This window comes from Pyrgilauda ruficollis, unplaced genomic scaffold (genome assembly GCF_017590135.1).
Source record: "Pyrgilauda ruficollis isolate IOZ18807 unplaced genomic scaffold, ASM1759013v1 scaffold13, whole genome shotgun sequence".
Taxonomy (NCBI): domain Eukaryota; kingdom Metazoa; phylum Chordata; class Aves; order Passeriformes; family Passeridae; genus Pyrgilauda; species Pyrgilauda ruficollis.
Genome location: NW_024511432.1, coordinates 4872724 through 4889823, shown reverse-complemented (window position 1 = coordinate 4889823; position 17100 = coordinate 4872724). Strand labels below are relative to the sequence as shown.

Here is a 17100-nt window from a genome sequence, read left to right as displayed (position 1 = left end):
TTGAGCGCCCTGACACTCTGGGCACAGCACGGGGGCTAAAAGCTGAATCTCTGGGCGGTGGGAGCTGCTGCTGGGGGCCTGGGTGCTGTCTCCCGGGGACCACGGCTACCCCCCTGCCCGTGGTCGGTGTTAGCGACCAGCGCTGGCCGCTGCTTCTCTAGAAGCGCGTTTGGATTGCCCGTGTGGGGCTGATCCGCTGCCGGCTGAGCCGGCGCCTCTGGCCGGGGTCTGCTCCGCTCGGACACCCGCCGTGTGGTTGGTGCAGGTCCCACTAGATGGCACAAGGACCGCAGGAATGGTCCCACATCGGGAATATGCTCGAGCGGGGCCGGCCGGTGGCGATGCGGGACGGCGGCGGTGGCGGTGAGCGGTGCCGAAGTGTCCCCTGACCAAAGGGAGGAGCTGCCACTGCGCGTCTCACAAGGCACGGCCGAAAGCGGCGGGTCTCCGGCTACATCCCCCAAATCCGTTTGGTGCCAGCACGACTGCAGGCTGGCAGGAGTGGCTGTACGGCTGTGGCATCCCCGAGCCACCCCGACCCTGGGTTTTCACCCACGACAGCATCACGCTAGAAGCCCTTCCTCTCGCCCCAGATCCAGCGCTGGGGTGGAGGCCACCTGCAGCCTTGGGGCGGCAGGAAAATAGTGAGCAGGGCTTTGTCTTGGCATTGGGCAGACGAGTTTGGGTGGAGGAGAGGATGGGAAGTGAGTAAGTGATACTCGGCTTTCCTCCCGCTCTCACTGAGGAAGGCAGAGCCAAGGAGAGCTCCTCAAGATCACCAAACACTTTCGGAGTTGAAGCAATCCCTGTGGAAATAAATAGCCAGTACAAATTGCAAGGACTAAATCCATCAGCTGGCAGCAGCGAGCCGGTCCTGAGCCCGTGGTGCATCCGCATAAACCAGGCATCACCTGGAAATGTTACCGGGGTTTTTTTCTCCTGATGCCTGAGGTTTTGGAGCTGGACTTCCCATTCTGCCTGCTGGAATGCAGACCAGCAGCGCAGCATGGCAAATCCGCCTGTGGTGACATCAGGGTGCCCCCTCACCTGCAGGGTGAGCCAGGGAGGTGCCATTAGCGGGTGCTGCCCGTTTCTGGCCCGGTGGCAGGGCACCGAGCACCGCCGGACACGCTGCCCATCTCTGAGAGTGACGTTTCCCTTTCTGGCTCCTTCCCGCTTCTGGACAGCGAAGGAAGCCTCTGGCTGTTCTTTGTTCCAGGCACAAAGGGCAGCCGCGTTCCCGTCAGAGCCGGACAAAGGCCGGTCCCGCCGGGGCTCTGTGCCCTCCCCGCAGCCCGCCGTGCCCCCGGCTCACATGCGATGAGCTGTGCATGGCTCACCGCTCCGGCGGTGACTTCAGCTGTTCACTGCGAGCCCTGCGGGTTTGGTGAGGTGCCAAGTGCCCGACTTTCCCCCACGAGCCCCACCGTGCGAGAGTTACATTCCAGCGCTTTCCGTGCCTTCTCCCCATCTCCAGATTTCGGGGTTTGTGGTGTGAGTCACTCTGGCTGCCACACATCCACCTTGCTCCGGTATCCGGTGCTGCTTGGAAAACAATCACTCGGTGATTGCCTCCTGGCAGCGGGAACACAGCATCCCTGGGTGGTCCCCAGGGAGCTGCACCTTCTGGGGACTGGTGGGACATGCTGGTTCTTGGGTAGCTGAGCCCACTGCTGGTGCCCAGGGGTCACCCTTTTCCCACCGTGCCACACCAGGAGCAGGGTTGGAGCACTCCCCAGGCCCCTGGGGAGCACGGATAGAGCCTCCCACCCACCCAGTGCCACGGTGCCAGGGCTGGCTCCATCCAGCACCTGGGCATGGGCAGGAGGGGGCCTGGCCCCTCCAATCTTCTCAAGGAGAAATGGTGCCATTTACCTTTCAGGCTGCTGGAGGGGTTGTGCCATCCTTTTCTCCCCAGGAGAGGAAGGTTGGTGGCAGCATGGTGCCTTCAGGCTTCAGAGTCACCCTTGGCTCCAGGAGCAAAGCTGTGGAATTATAGCAAATGCTACCGATTTTGGGGGAAAAAGCAGCCAGGAAAACTACTAAATCCACGTGGAAAATGGAAGGTTTGGAAAAGACCTTGGCTACATTTTGGGATCTGCTTTTGGGACTTGTCTGTTGGGAGCTGATGAGCTCAGTTACTGCATCCCATGGGAGCATCCTCACCTGGTGCTTGTGCAGACACCCCCAGGGACCAATTTTCCCCCAGACTTCCCTGACATCACCGGGGGTTTATTTGCAAAGCCGAGCCTAAACAAATAATCCGGGTTTGTTGCTGTGCCTACGGGTTCGGGTTTTACTGCCCTGGCACCTGTTATGTCGCTGTTATCGTTGAGGGAGAAATCCCGACGTGGGGTGGGGTGGACCCACCTCCCCACCGGATGTTTTTCCAGGAGGAAGGCTCAGGGAGGTGGAGCAGCAGCAGGGGGGGGAGCACGAGCACCCGCAGCCGCTCAAAGGTAGCTGAGGCACTCCCTAGGATCACCACCCTCTGAGACTCCCAAGGCTGTCCTGGCATTGCCCACCAGATTCGGATGAAAGATCTAGGGCCGTTCCCTCCTACCAGCCCCCTTCTGCTTCCTCATCCTCATCCTCCTCCATCCGCCGGAGCTGGGCTGAGCCCTGCTTATGGTGGCGTTTTGCTGGGAACACCCAAGAGGCTTTGAGGGGGTCTGGGCACCCTGGCACGGCTGGGCAGTGGGGCTGGCAGCTCTTGGCAGTGGGGCTGGCACAGCCCTCGGCTGCAGACGGCGCCAGGGCTCCCCTGCCCACGCTTTGTCTCCCTCGCTTGGCAGCAGCCCGGTGCGACGTGCCCTCTCCTGCCGCGCCGCCGCGATCTGCCGGCACGCTCCCTCCCTCCCGCCCGCCGCAGGAGCCTTGAGGAGCTTTTAGGAAGATTTAGGGCTTTTAGAGGATTTTGGAAGTCTTAGGGTTCTTTTGGAGCTTTTAGGAAATTGAAGGGGTTTTAGGAACTTGAGGGCTTTTTGGGAACTTTTGGGGCTTTTAGGAGATTTAAGAGGTTTAGACACTCTTAGGGCTTTTAGTAATTTTTAGGGCTTTTAGGAACTTCAAGGATATTCAGGAACTTTCAGGGCTTATCGGGTTTTAGGGCATTTGGGATGTTGTAGGGTTTTCGGGACATTTTAGGGCTTTAGGAGCTTTCAGGGCTTTCAGGATCTTTTAGGACTTTCGGGAACTTTAAGCATATTTAGGCTCTTTAATGTATTTAGGAGCTCTTAGGACTCTTAAGAAGTTGTAGGGCTTTCATAGGAATTCCCCAGTTTGAGCAATAAACCCTTATCAGGCCGAGCCCAAGGGCAAATGTCCCTTCCAAGAGACAACACAAGGATTTCCTCCCTCTTCGTGCTCAGGCAGTGTCTTTGAAGGTTTGTCGACTTAAAGATAATCCCGACAACACCAGCAAGTGCAGGCGCTGACCTAAAAATAACTCCTGATAACATCGAATGCAGACAAAAGACTCTTTGTTCCACGAACAGCAGCAAAAAATCCTTTCCTCGCAGGTCCGAGGGGTCTGCACCAAATTCCCCTCTCCAGGAGAGCCGAATCCTGGGTTTAGCAGAGCTATTCCCGGGAGGTGGATTTATGGCGTTTCTCCAAGGAGCGGTCGGGATGACCCGCAGTGGGAGGCTTGGCTCTCCGCGGTGCTCCCGCGGCTCTGGCTGCTGCAGCGTGCGTTTCAGAGCTCGCCCCGCTGCCCGAGGCGTGGGGACGGCCGGACTTCAAAGGCAGCTCTGTTAGCCACGGTCCGGCCATGTGAGCTGCTTCCCGTGGGAGCCTTGTCCCGTGGCAGCCAGGGAAACCGGGGCTTGGAGCTGGAAATTAAACCAAGCAGTGGGGTGATGCAAAGGCGCGGGATGTCCTCTGCTCCAGGGATCCCAAAGCAGCCGCGGCACCTGCGGTGGCACAACCCTTGTGGATCAAGGTCCATCACCTTTCCTGCTGGAGAGGGAAGTTGTTTCCACCCTTCCCCCTGCAGAAAGAAAAGTCTCATTCAAACCATTGAAAATATCTGCAAGAGTAACTATTTACCCAGGGCACTTCCCGGAGCTCTCCCCCCGCCCTACTCGCTGCGCTCCCCGCGTCTCGGCTTTCTCCAGCCCGGCTGTTTCCCGGGGCACACACACACACACAAGCACAAAGGGCTGCCTGCAGGCGCTGCTTGGCAGCAGCTTCACCCGCTCCAACAGCGCTGCCTCGGCGCTTCCAACCCCAGCTTCCCACTGAGGGCCGGGGTGCCCATCTCCAGCCGTGGGGTGGGTGGTGAGGGCGCTGTGGTCGCATCCACCCCACATCCCAGCCCACCTGCTCCAGGGCAGCGCTGTGTATCCCTCTCTGGGGTCTGGGCTCCTTGCCCGGCTCCTTTCCTCCCTCACACCCCGCGGGGAGCGGGACAGGGGTCACCGGGACACTCCGTCCCGGCTGCTTTCCCATTAATTGTTATTTTTTAATCCCGTTGGCAGTCAGGCGTGCAGCCTGCTGGCTCCGGCTCCTCCGGCCCGCCGCTGGACGCCCGCCAGCCCGCAGCTGAAGGGCGGCGGGACACGGCACGCCCGGCTGTCCCCAGCCGAGGTCCCCCAGCCCACGGGGGTGCCGGTGCCGGTCGGGCGGGGACGCAGCCCCCGGTGCTCCCGGCCCGGGGCTCGCTGGGCAGGTGCCGTGACCGAGGGCAGTGGCCCCGCAGCCCCCGCAGCCATCTCGGAGGGTCTCGGAGGGGTCGGCGCGGGGGGAGCAGCCCCGGTACCGCCCCGCTGAGTCACCGCCCGCCGGGAGAACGGGGCGGGGCGGGCGCTGGTCCCGCGGCACCGCGCTGGGCGAGCCGGCTGCGAGGTGCGGAGTGGTGCTGAGCCGAACCGTGCCAGCCCAGCCGAGCGGAGCCGTGCGGAGCCGGGCGGTGCCGGGCCGAGCCCGCCCCGACTCCAGGTATGGGAGCAACGGGGAGCGGTTGAGGCGGGGACGAGGGAGGATCGCGGAGCCCGGTGTCCGCCGTGGGGGTCCCAGAGGCCGCGTTGAGGAGCGTTTGCCCGGTACCGGAGCCGAGGGGATGCTGCGGCCGGACGGGATGAATGGGGTGGGCTCCAGCCGGGGCTGGGGGGCTCCGCGCGGGCGGTGGCACCGGGCAGCGTCCCGGCTTGCTCGGGCAGGGAGCAGCCTGGATGGATGGAGCGGAGGGGTCTCTGTGGGGGGCTTGAGCAGCACCCCGCTCCGGGTGCGGGGGTTCAGCGGTGGGAGTGATGCGTCCGGCCGGGCAGGGCCCGGGGACTCTGCTCGTGGCCATGGTGCCAGTTATCTGCGAAACCAACCTTCATCCCTGCTCCATGGAGCTCGCACTCGCCTGCCCCGGAGCCAGGCTGGATTCCTGGGCCATGGAGCCACCAAGCCCCCTGAGCTGTCCGGGTCCGGCTGCTCGGGCTGCTGCCAGCGGCAGAGCTGAGCTCCACGAAGCTCCGGCCGTCTGCCGGTGTGTGGCCATCGCTTCCCACTTTATGGGAACCACCAGCACACCCCATTCCTTCCTTTCCTCGCTCCCGGCGGAGGGTGCAGCATCCCGTGGGATCGCTGGCGTGTCTCGACAGGGTGATCTCCCTTCCCTAAAATGCCTTTTAGGGGGATTCCTCCTGCAACGCCCGAGTTTGCTGTTGCTGGTCCTGGCATGTCGCTGCGGTTATGGGGTGTAGGATGCTTGGGGTGGTCTCTGCCCAGTCTCTGTGCTGCCCCTCCAAAGAGACCAGCAAAACTCGGTGAGACCAGCTGGGGAATTGAAATGAAGTCTCCTGGAATAACCTCCTGGCAGCAAGTCCGAATGGCTGTTGTGGAGGGAAGGCAGCCAAAGCTCATTTCATGGTCTGAGGGCTGCAGTAACCCCCCCACCCCCTCCACAAGCTCCACCACCAGCAGGGAGCCGGGAGTGTTTCGGAGACGGGCGGGGGCAAATCCTTTGAGCCCGGGACTGCAGCCACAGTGGGGTTTGCCGTGCCCCTTGCTGGGTTCGCAGCTCCCATGCAAATTAACCCAAGGACTGAAAATGCTGCATACTTGGTTGCAGTCCAGCTCTTAATCCCGCGGCCCGGGGGCTGCTATTTGCAGAGTAACAGGTTTGCAAGCAACTGTGTGTTGGCTGAACGGGGATCCCTGGGGCTGGCCATCCCTGCACCTTGCGGTGGCACCCGTGGGTGCAGGGTCAGAGCTGTGTGGTTTGCAGACAGCAGGCTGGGTCTCTCCCAGCGTGCCAATGTCTGCACGGGACCAGCTGGGCACAGCCTGCCGGCGCCTGTTTTTCAGGAGCTCTTGGACTCACCAGCTCCTTTCCCATCAGTTCACCCGACAGCTGGGGTTTGGCAGGAATCTGGGAGGCCCACAGCCTGTTACCTGGCTCCTTGGGTGCTGCAGACTTTGCCCTCACTAGGCTCCAGCACCTTGTTTTATGTGCCAAATAGCTGAGAACCTGATTTGGGGTGGTCCTGAGCTACTTTGCACTGCTCTGCACCTCCCTTCCCTGGCACCTGCAGCACAGGCAGGCAGCGAGGATCTTGCTCATGTGAAGGGGGGTAAGAGCTGGGAGTGGACAGGGTGTTTTGGGAGCCATTTGAAACCCAAGGGAGTGGTTTGGAAGGGCGGTGTGCAGGAGGAGAGATGGGGTTGCTCTCAAAGAAGACTGTGTGGTGGGAGTGTGTGGCAGGGACAACTGTCTGTACCCCTGTGGCCAGAGATGTCCTTGCATTGCGTTCTGACTGTGTCACGTCAGCCTCAGTCCAGAGTAGGTGTAGCTGGTCCTTTGCAGAGTGTGTGTGGCTGCTGTGAAGCCACAAGACTTCGTGTGCCACTGAGCCAGGTGCCGTGTTGCCCTGGCACTGGAGGAAGTGCTGGGTTACGTCACTGTGATACTTCTCTTTGTGGTGATTTTTAGGAAATGGAAAATTTTTAAAAAATTTAGCATGTCAAGAGCCAGCTCTAAGCAAATGCTCAGTCCCAGGAGCCCCAGGCACTGGCAGGCGCCTGTGCCAGCCTCCCCTTGGTTCTCCCCACGCCTTTGTGGGAAGGGATGGCTGCCAGTGGCTGGCAAAGCACAGATCTGGCAGGGAGCTGTGCCGTTCCCGTGGGAATCACCGTCAGATCTGGTTTCATCCTGTTGGCAAGACTCATCTTGAAGGTGCTGGGTGTTCTGTGCAGTGCCATGGCCCGGGAAAAGCTGAAGCACCCCATGGCACAGCTTGGCACCGCCGGGCTGCTGGCACAGTGCAGCTGCCCCTCGACTGCTTGGGCATCAGCCAACGTTCCCGGCCGCCCACCGGTGCCGGGAATCACATGCCAATGCCATGAATCACGTGAGGCTGGCCCTGGGCACCACCACTGGCCAGGGACAAGGGCACTTTGTGAGGCACTCAGATTCTGACACTGGGGCACCCCTTTACTCAGATTCTGACACTGGGGCATCCCTTTACTCAGATACTGACACTGGGGCACCCCTTTACTCAGATTCTGACACTGGGGCATCCCTTTGCAGGGGAACCCCCATGGGTTCCTCACATCCTTGGACAGCTCCAGACCCAGGGCACCTTGTTTTTGGTCCCTGCAATGAGGGATTGGTTGTGCAAAGCTGTTTTGCATCTCCAAGAGCCCGTCCTGGCTTGCCTCTGTGTGCCACAGTTTCCTCATCGTGCTGCTGAGTAACCCACTGTGGTGACGAGCTTCAGGCTCATGCACATCTCGAGGAACAGAACGTCACTTTCCTAACGGACCTGGAAGGAAAACAGATAAAAGCTCCTGGATCTCCCTGCTTCCGGTGTTTGTTTGAGTCATCGGAGCATCTTCCCTTCTCCTTGGGAAAAACGTCATGTCCAAAAGCCACGTGTCACCTCCAAAAGCTTAAATACCAGCTTAAATACCTGCTCAAGTCACCCAGAAAGCAGTAAGGTGGTAGTAAACACCTTTTGTTTGTGGGTTTTTAAGTCTTTTTCCGCCCCCATTCACCCAAGGTTTAGAAACCTCAATATAATGCTTTGCCTTTTCTTTCCAAGGCCAGCACCTTAATGGTGATGGGAGGATAAGAACTGGTGCCCAGGAATGAGCCTCCCTCTCTGCTGATAAGGGAGCCTGCTCCAAGCTGTGCAGCCTCTTTGTACATAATCTGGTTGTTTTTGAGGCCAAGCCAGGAATTTTTGCCCACTGCCATCCGGGTATGGGAAGATGACGAGGCAGGATTCAGCCCTGACGAGAACTCAGCGCATCCGGCTGAGTTTACCTTTGCTGTGCTTGGTGCCAGCGTGGATGGAGGCCGTGGTTTCTCACTGTGAAACCATTTTCAGGGGATTTTCTCTTGCTATTGTTCAGCTCAGGAAGCAGCAATCAGAGTCGGGCCAGCGGGACCATACAGGGCTGGGAGGGGAAATACCGGCTCCCCCACCCTCTTTCCCACAGGGATTTCTGGTCCCAGCTGAGTAACGGCTGAAAGGGGCTGATCCTCTCCTCCAACCATCCCAATAAAACCTTAAAGTTGGCAGCATAGTGGGATGGGCTGAGGCCTTATTAAGATTCAGCATTCCCCATCCAGAGGCGATGCTTTGTTGCCCTGCCAGCTCTGTGCTGCCTCATGGTTAGCATTCACGTGAAGCTCCATTGCTTTTAAGTGATCCAGGTGTTTTCCATCACCCACAGCATTTTGCCACCCCAGGTCCCTGTTTTTTGGATATATATGTGAGATTCCTAGGCGTGTGGCAAGGCGCTGGGGTGCCGGCCCCATCCAAATCCATTTACTCCAGCCGAGTCATGCCTGTGCCATACTCTCCCAGTTCACACTGGGAGACCTCATTAGTGTAACTTAGTTACAGCCAGGACAGCGGGTTAATTAACAACCCGAAGCCCCCGTCTGCTGATGATAAATTGCCACAAGAAACAGGTGGAAGGACGGGGAGTGGGCTGTACACCCCTGCAGGATCTATGCTGGCTGGAGAAACTTCCAGACAAAGCCTGTGCTGGTGGGAGAAATCTGCTAATGAGTTACTAAGCATCTGGTGGCCCCTGAGCATCTGGGAGAGCTGTAAGCCTTTGCAGGTGATGCTGGTTGGTGCCCCAGCACCACCTCACAGCAAACAATGCAGTTTTGACTGCTTGGTGGGTTTTGGGGGGTGTTTGAGAGCAGTGCAGGAGAGATGCAGCGATGGCCAACGGTGCTGGCTTCACTCTGGGCATTGACGAGTGTTGGGCTGGGCCAGCTGCTCTGGCAGCCCCCACCAACACTGTCCCACCCCGGGGGGCTTCTGCTGGTTGCCAGACCTTGGCAGGGTGTGTCCCATGGTTGAAGTGACAGCAGGGCGAGGAGGAGGTGACACTTGGTGCCTCCCAGCTGAGCTGGAGGTGCAGTTTGTGGCCTGGGGCAGGCAGAAGCGCAGTGAAAAAGGCTGCTTGTGTGAAGGCTGTGGCTGGGTGAGCACAGGCGTGTGGCAGCGCTTGAGGGTGCTCAGTGCTGGCCTGGGTGTAGGTCACAGAAGCTCTGTCCTCGTGCAAAGACAAAGAAAAGGGTGGTGGAGCAGAGTTCTAGATGAAGGGATGGGCAAAGGGGCTGTGCAGGATGTGGCCCAGCTGGTTGTGAGCAGCAGATCTGGGCAGCCGTGGTTGCTGTGCTGGCGCTGACAGGATGTGCCTGGGAGAGCCTGTTTCTGCAGGCTGAAATGATGGAGTGGTTTGCAGTGTGCCCAGCTCCTCAGCTAATCTGCAGGAGCTGAAAACATCCAAGAGAATCATTTCAGGGCTGGTCAGTTAGGAAACCACAGTTTCCTTCTGCTCCTATCATTTATGATAACAAGTCAGGGTGTTAACTGAGATGGGGAGCTGAGAGCGGAAGAGGGGACCCCTCCCATGTGGATTCTTTGGTTGGAGTGGTGGGGCACCCTCTCCTTGCTAAGAGCTCAGGGGCTTCCAGCCTCTGCCATCCTTCCAGCCCACAGCCAGCTTGGGTGCCCAGTGGTCCTGGCTCCTCCTGGAGGCACAGGCAACAGGGCTGGTGTCCCACCTGCACAGTCCTTGTTCTCCATCCCTGCCCTCATGGCCTGGGGGATACTCAGATACTCATGTGGCCCCTTCCCTTTGTGCCCTTTCAGGCTCTGCTGTCTCCTTGAAGGCCAAGCCAAGGTAGAGAGCTGTCCGGGATGAAGGTCCTCTTCCTGCTCCTTCTCTCCCTCCTCCAAGGTAGACTGTCCTGTCTTGGGATGGTGATTTGGGCTGCTGGGAGTAACTGGCAGCCCCAGAATGTTGGCTGGGGGGCACCATGAGATGTATGCAACCAAGGCTTCCACAGAAGTAAAACATATCATGGGATGATGTGCCTCTGGTGGGTCCCTTGGGCAGAATGTGTCCTTTCCAGGGAAAGAAGGTGCTCTTCATCCATCCCTCCTGGGAATGGACAGATCCTCTTTCAGTGCCTGCTGATGTGGGTGGTGGCACATGGGAGTGGCTGTCCCTGAAAGACAGGAGGTCCTGCTGCCCAAAGGGCCCTGGCAGACTCTTGCAGCATGGTTGTGACACTGGGGACATGGCTGGTGTCACTCAGCCTGCAGGACAGGGCTGGGATGACTGGGGTGGAGAGCCTGGCATGCCACGTGTGACAGCTGCTGCAGGGCTGTGTGTTTGCAGGGCTGGCTGTCCCTGCAGCTGATCTGCTGTCTCTGTGTGCTTGTGCAATGCAGGGGTGGGAGCCAGTGGCCACAGGGGAGAGGATTTTCACTTCTGTGGTGACCGAAACCAGACCCAGGAGAGCTCTGTCCTCTACGAGCACGGCCCTGCCACCATCTCCATCGAGAACACGGCCCAGGCACTGATCATAAAAAGGCCCTTTTTGCCAAACAGGAGAAACTCTTACTACAAGTACAGGTTGCCCCCCACCCTGGGCAGGTACCGCTTCTGCATCTACTGGTTTGAGTCCAACAGGACCCTGCAGCTGGTGTATGGGAAGCAGAGCATCCCCCTGGGTGGGGACCCTTCCAGCAGCATCCCCTGGGGCCAGGAGAGTCAGCAGACTGAAAGAACCAGAGCCCACATCTTCAATGTGTCCTATATCATCAAGGGCGGGAAGAACACTTCCCTGGACGCTAAAGCTGAATACTTCTTCCCTGGTAAATGCAATTTAATGTTATTTTAAAGAAATTAAAGGGTTGTTTCATCCTCAGCCTGTTCCTTAGTCGTCATCAGAGCACTGGTTGTTTCCCAGTGTATGGTTTAGCCTGGTGATATGAAGATAGCTGAAGGGTGATTGAAAGGGATGTAGGTTTTCTTGACAGGCCTGGTACCCAGCATCCCTAAAGGTGGAGATTTTCAAAATGCTGCCTAAAATCACAGAAAATTGAGGTCTTTGCAGTGGTTTCTCAGGGTCCAGTCTCCACCATGAGTTCCCTATGGCCCAGTGGGGGCTGAGTTCTGGGTGGCAGGAAAGCCCTGTGGGTTGGAGTCACTATCAGCTTTCCTGGCTTGGGATCACCTTGAAGCCCTCTGCTTTCTGCTCCCACCAGGGCTCTGCCTGTCAGTTTGGGGCATAAGGAAGCCAATTCTGCCCATGCATTTCATGGCATTTCCTTTCCACCAGCCTCTCCAGAGAACATGCCTGTCTGGGAGCAGGATGTGGAGGAGCAGCTGACGGCCTTGGACAGCCTCATTGCCCAGCCCCTGGCAGCAGCCCCGGGAGCCGCGGAGCAGCAGAGGCTCCGCCGGTGAGTTCCAGCTTCTGCTGCTGCCAAAGCGTGCCTCCTGCACCCAGCTCACTGTGCCCCTTCCCCAACAGCAAACTTGGGGAGCTGGAGAAGATGCTGGCCAAGGTGGAGCTGGAAGGGCAGAACCAGACCTTTGGGGAGGCCACTGTGCACGCCACCGTCCTGAGGGTCCAGCCCAGTCGCGCTCCTCAGCACCTGACCTTTGCTTCCCAGAGAGAGGTGGGTCCTGCAAAGTCTGCCCCAGTGCTCTTGGCCCATCATGCTCTCTCTGCACCACTTTCCTGACGAGTCTTTCTTTGCAGGAGAGTGGAGAGGTGCAGGGATTCACAGTGGACCTGCCAAGCAGCCTGTTCTTGATGGTGAAGGAGGAGGAGGTGGTGGAGCAGAGGGTGCTGCTCATGGACATCAACAGGCAGGCCATGTTCCAGGTAATGCCCACAGGAATGGCCTGCTGGGTGTGCAGGGGTGCCACCAGACCAGGGTGCTGGTGCTCACTGGGAGAAGATGCTTCAAAAATGAGCTAAAAGCTTGATGGGTAAAGTCACAGGATCTTCTTCTTGGGCACTTTCCTCTGCTTCACACCTGGCTGCTCTCCCTTCCCACACTGCCACTGCCTCCTCTTCTCCACCAGGATGAAAACAGCAGCCAGGTCCTGGGTGACAAGGTAGTCAGCATCTCTCTGGTGGACACAGTGGTGGCCAACCTCTCCGAGCCCATGGTCCTCACTTTCTTCCATGACCAGCTGCCGGTAGGTGGGAGAACAGCCCCACAGAGCCTGATCCCACCAGGAATGGAGGGGGAAGGAGGGCTCAGCCCCTGCCAGCTTAGGTTGGGGTCAAATCCAGCAGGTCCATGCCCATGGCCTGCCTGTGCAGCATCTGCTGTGTCTTCTGGGGCTGTGTCACAGTCATGGCTTCACTGTGTGCACTGGTGGTGGCACTGCCCTCCCCTCTCCAGGAGGTGCCTCATGGCAGATGTGTCACATCCAGCACTGTCACCAGGGCTGGGGCACACTGTGTTAGCAGGCCCTTGGCTCATTGATGGCTCTGTCAGGTGCCTGCTCAAAGCTGAACCCATTGTTTGGAAGAGAGGATCTGGAAGGAGGTATCTGCTCCAGCTGTTGTTAACAGTGGTCTCTGCCTGGAACCTCCTCCCATCACAGGGGCAGTCTGGTTTATCCAAGTTGTATTTTGTCTCCTGAGAACATCTTCTCTCCTGCCCCATGTTGTCCCCTATCAAAAGTGCTGGGCAGGCAACAAACCCACAGCTGCATCCTGACCAGGGCCTGTGGTTTTGTCCTTGCAGAGGAACGTGACCCCACTGTGCGTCTTCTGGCAGGAGGACACCTCTGGTGAGTGCCCCTGCCCTTGGCAGTGAGGTCAGGCCCTTGTTCCAAGGTACCACAGCCCCACCAGCAGGGTGAAGGCTGCTCTGCACCTCCCTTCCTCCCTCCATCTCTACAGGGCTGATGTCAGCTTTTTCCCTCCAGAGCTGACCTAAGAGCTTTCCCCTTCCCTAGGGATGGGTTCCAGTGCTGATGGGCTATGTGTGTATGTGTGCTTGGCCTGGGACAAGCTGGGACCTCCCACTCTTGTGCTCCCTCTTTCCATGGACACCTTGCCCTGAAGATCCTTTAGCCCAAGGCAGATGTTCCTGCTGCTCACCAGATGCTCTCCCTTTCTCCTGCACAGCCAGTTCTGGGAGCTGGGACAGCTATGGGTGTACCACAGTGACAGGGAGCAGCCAGACAGAGTGCAGGTGCAACCACCTCACCTACTTTGCTGTGCTCATGGTGGGTAGCACCTTCCCTCAGACCCCTCACATAATTCCCAGTGGTGCTCTTCCTCACCATCTCTCATTGCTCCTCTTCCTCAGGTATCCTCTCCAGAGATCACCTCTGTGCACAGGAATTACCTGAGTATCATAACCTACGTTGGCTGCCTGATCTCAGCTTTGGCATCCATTTGCACCATTTTCTTCCTCTACTTCAGGTACAGTCTGGTGGCTCACCCCATGCTCCCTGTCTGTGTCCTGTCCCTGGCCATGAACACCTGGGTGGGCACAAGCTCTCCAAGCAGTTGGTGGCCTGGAGAGAAGCATCATGAAGGAGCCTTGTTTGAAGAAAGCAGATTTCTTCTGTCCAGGGTCCTCTTGGTCAGGTCTCATGCAGGGTGCTCAGAAACACTAGCTCTTTTCAATTATTTTGGAAAATCTTCTAGATTATGGATGCAGCAAGCAGAAGTCTGCAAAGATCTTTTCAAGGACCTGGAGGAGAGCATGAGTGTTTTCTCCTGAGTCATGTCACTGATCCTAAGTGGACGATTCAGACCTGAAATCTTAGAATCATAAAAATATAGAATGGTTTGGGTTGGAAGGGACTGAAAAATCATTAACTTCCAACCCCCCTGCCCTGGGCAGGGACACCTTCCACTACACCAGGTTGCTCCATGCAACCTGGTCTTGAACAATTTCAGGGATGGGGCATCCACTTCTCTTGGCAGCCTGTGCCAGGGCCTCACCACCCTCAGAGGGAAGAATTTCTTCTGAATTCCTAAACTAAACCTGCTCCACCTTCCACTACACCAGGTTGCTCAGAACTCCATGCAACCTGGTCTTGAACAATTTCAGGGGTGGGGCATCCACAACTTCTCTTGGCAGCCTGTGCCAGGGCCTCACCACCCTCTGAATTCTTAAACTAAACCTGCTCTCAGATTGAAGCCATTCCCCCTTGTCCTGTCACTCCATGCCCTTGATCAAAGTCCCTTTCCACCTCCCTTTAGGCACTTTAGGAAGTGCCCTTTAGGCACTTTAGCAGCTCCCTGGAGCTGCTCAATCCAAACTCAATCAGCCTGTCTCCACAGGAAAAGTGCTTCAGCCCTCTGAGCATCTTCAGTGCAGGGTCAGCTGCAGGGGCTGGATTTGCACGTGGGATGGCTGGTCCCACCTCTGGGGTTGGTCTCAGTCCCTGGCACTACCGAAGAGTCTCCTTGCCCTTCTGCTGGGGCAAGGTGCCCCACGCAGGGCTGTGGGGTGTTGTGGGCACCACTGGTGCTGGCCAGGCACGGGGGTGAGTTCTGCTCCCTTTGGTTCTCCAGAAGCAAACAGCGAGACCAGATCACGAGCATGCACATCCACATGAACCTGCTGGCTGCCATCTTCCTCCTGGATGTCACCTTCCTCATCTCCGAGCACTTGGCTGCCAGCAGCGAGGCCATCTGCAGGGCTGGGGGGCTGTTTCTGCACTTCTCACTCCTGAGCTGCCTCACCTGGATGGGCATTGAGGGCTACAACCTCTACCGGCTCGTGATCGAAGTCTTCAACGCCTACCACGACCACTTCCTGCTCAAGCTCTTTCTGGCTGGCTGGGGTGAGCACGGGGGAGGCAGAGGCACCCTGAGGGCACGGGGTGGAGGGGCACTCGGGTAGGTCTTTCCCATGGGATGCAATGCCTGGATGGGGATGGATACACAGCTGTGGGGGAGCAGCTGTCTGTCAAGAGCCTTGGGAGGAGGAGGCTTGAAGGCTGAGAGCAGAAGCTGGTGCTAAAGCAAGGGTGGATCATCCTGGGGGATCACCCAGCAGTGAAGATCTGGGAGAGCCACCACTTGGGATCTTTAAATAGCAATAGGATCCTTTCTTTCTAAAGAACCGTCCAGGACAGCCCAGGGCTGGATGCAGGAGGTGTCCACGCTTCTCTGCCATGCTCTGGGCTGGAGGTCATGGCTGGAAGATCTTGTGATCTTTTATGGCCTAAAGCTCCACATCCCTGCGAGGTCCCCAGCTGGGGTGAGCAGCAGCGCTCCCTCCCAGGCTGGGGCTTATGCCAGGTGCCCTTGCTGTGTGTTCCACCCCTGGTTTCCCTTTGGGAGGGAGGATGTTGGCTTGTGCTCTGTGCAGGGAGAAAGGGCCAACGAGTCCTTCCAGAAGGTCCAAAGGCCAGGGAGTAGGGCAGCCACTTCACTCTGCTCCTTCCCCCCAGGGCTCCCGTTCTTCTGCGTGATGACGATCCTCCTGTTTAGCTGGACGAACTACGGCCCCGTCTCCATTCCCATCTATGAATCCATTGATGGCAGAACCACCAACGCAACCATGTAAGTCATGGCAGATGGGTTACCTGGCCTCTGGTCAAGTCAGCTGGCTGAACCCTCACCATGCCTGGGGCTTTTCTGGGGTGTTGTGCCAGGGGGATCCCCCCCCAGCCCCTCCTCCTGACCCTGTGGGAGGACAGTGTGACTCTCTGACCTTTCTCCTCCTCCAGATGCTGGATCACAAGCCCCCTGCTCCATAACACCGTGAACCTGGGTTTCTTCAGCCTGGTGTTCCTCTTTAACTCGGTCATGCTGGGGGCCATGGTACGGGAGATCCTCCGGCAGAACAAAAAAGGTCACAAGCTCAAGCATGTCCTGGCCCTCTTTGGGCTGAGCATCCTGCTGGGCATCCCCTGGGCACTGATCTTCTTCTCCTTCACCTCTGGTGTGTTCTGCCTTGTCTCCCTCTATATCTTCACCATCATCAACTCCCTCCAAGGTGAGCCTGTGACTCTGGGCTCCTCTGAAGAGCACCAGGATTTTCAGGGGTGTTGGCGGGGTGGTGACGGTGTGCGAGACGAGCTCTGGCAGGCTGGGTGGCTCGCTCTCACCTGTGGTTTGTCCCTCAAGGGGGCTCACCCACGCTTCCTCTCCCCTCTGCCAGGTTTCCTCATCTTCCTCTGGTACTGGACCATGGTGCTGCAGGCGAGGAAGTCCCCTGACTCTCAGAGCAGCTCTGACAGTGCCAAGCTGCAGCCCAGCAGCAGCTGAGTCCCGTGGTGGCCGTGCTGTGCCAGAGCTCCCCATGCCAAGGACGGCCACAAGAAGGACCACACCATCTGCTTTGCTACTGCACTTGCCCTGTAGTGCCACCGGGAGCCCAGAGACCCACAGTGGGGCCAGCCACCCTCCCCTCTGCTGGCCCCCTCCTCAATTTTCTCATCCTGACTGGCTTGGCATCCTTGGGGCAGGAGGGAAGGAGGGAGGGAGGGATGCTTACTTGGGTAGTGGGGGCTATAAAAAGTGGAAGGGGCAGGGCCAGGGTCCCCAGTGCCTTTGGATGTCCCCTCCCACATCCTGAGGCCAGGGGTTATGAGGGGAAAGGCCCAGTTTTCAGCCCTTGCTGATGGTCACCATGAGGGTCCTTCCCCAGGGAAGACAGGATGACTCTGCCCCTGCCACACTGTCAGGCAGCTGAAATAATCTATTTTTGTTACTTTGTTGAATGTCTACTATGGGTGATGTAGGAGTTCAGTGAGCATGCCTGCACACCAGATTTGTGCCCATTAAAGTTGTTTCTCTCGGAGTGTGGCTCACTGGGGTCTCTGCTCGGTGCGTTGGTGGGCTCTCCGATG

At 58.1% G+C, this 17100-nt stretch overlaps 1 protein-coding gene across 1 annotated transcript; it reads left to right on the top strand.

Moving 5' to 3' along the window:
• The first annotated feature begins 4628 nt into the window (after positions 1 to 4628).
• Positions 4629 to 17051, top strand: LOC121348751 (adhesion G-protein coupled receptor G1-like). Its single transcript, XM_041458594.1, has 14 exons — positions 4629 to 4941; positions 10116 to 10203; positions 10701 to 11126; positions 11594 to 11717; positions 11789 to 11936; positions 12020 to 12145; positions 12349 to 12465; positions 13023 to 13068; positions 13409 to 13509; positions 13593 to 13708; positions 14813 to 15084; positions 15697 to 15808; positions 15976 to 16244; positions 16410 to 17051. Exons 2-14 carry the CDS (start codon positions 10164 to 10166, stop codon positions 16514 to 16516), a joined length of 2004 nt encoding a protein of 667 aa, XP_041314528.1. The 5' UTR covers positions 4629 to 4941; positions 10116 to 10163; the 3' UTR covers positions 16517 to 17051.
• The last annotated feature ends 49 nt before the right edge of the window (positions 17052 to 17100 follow it).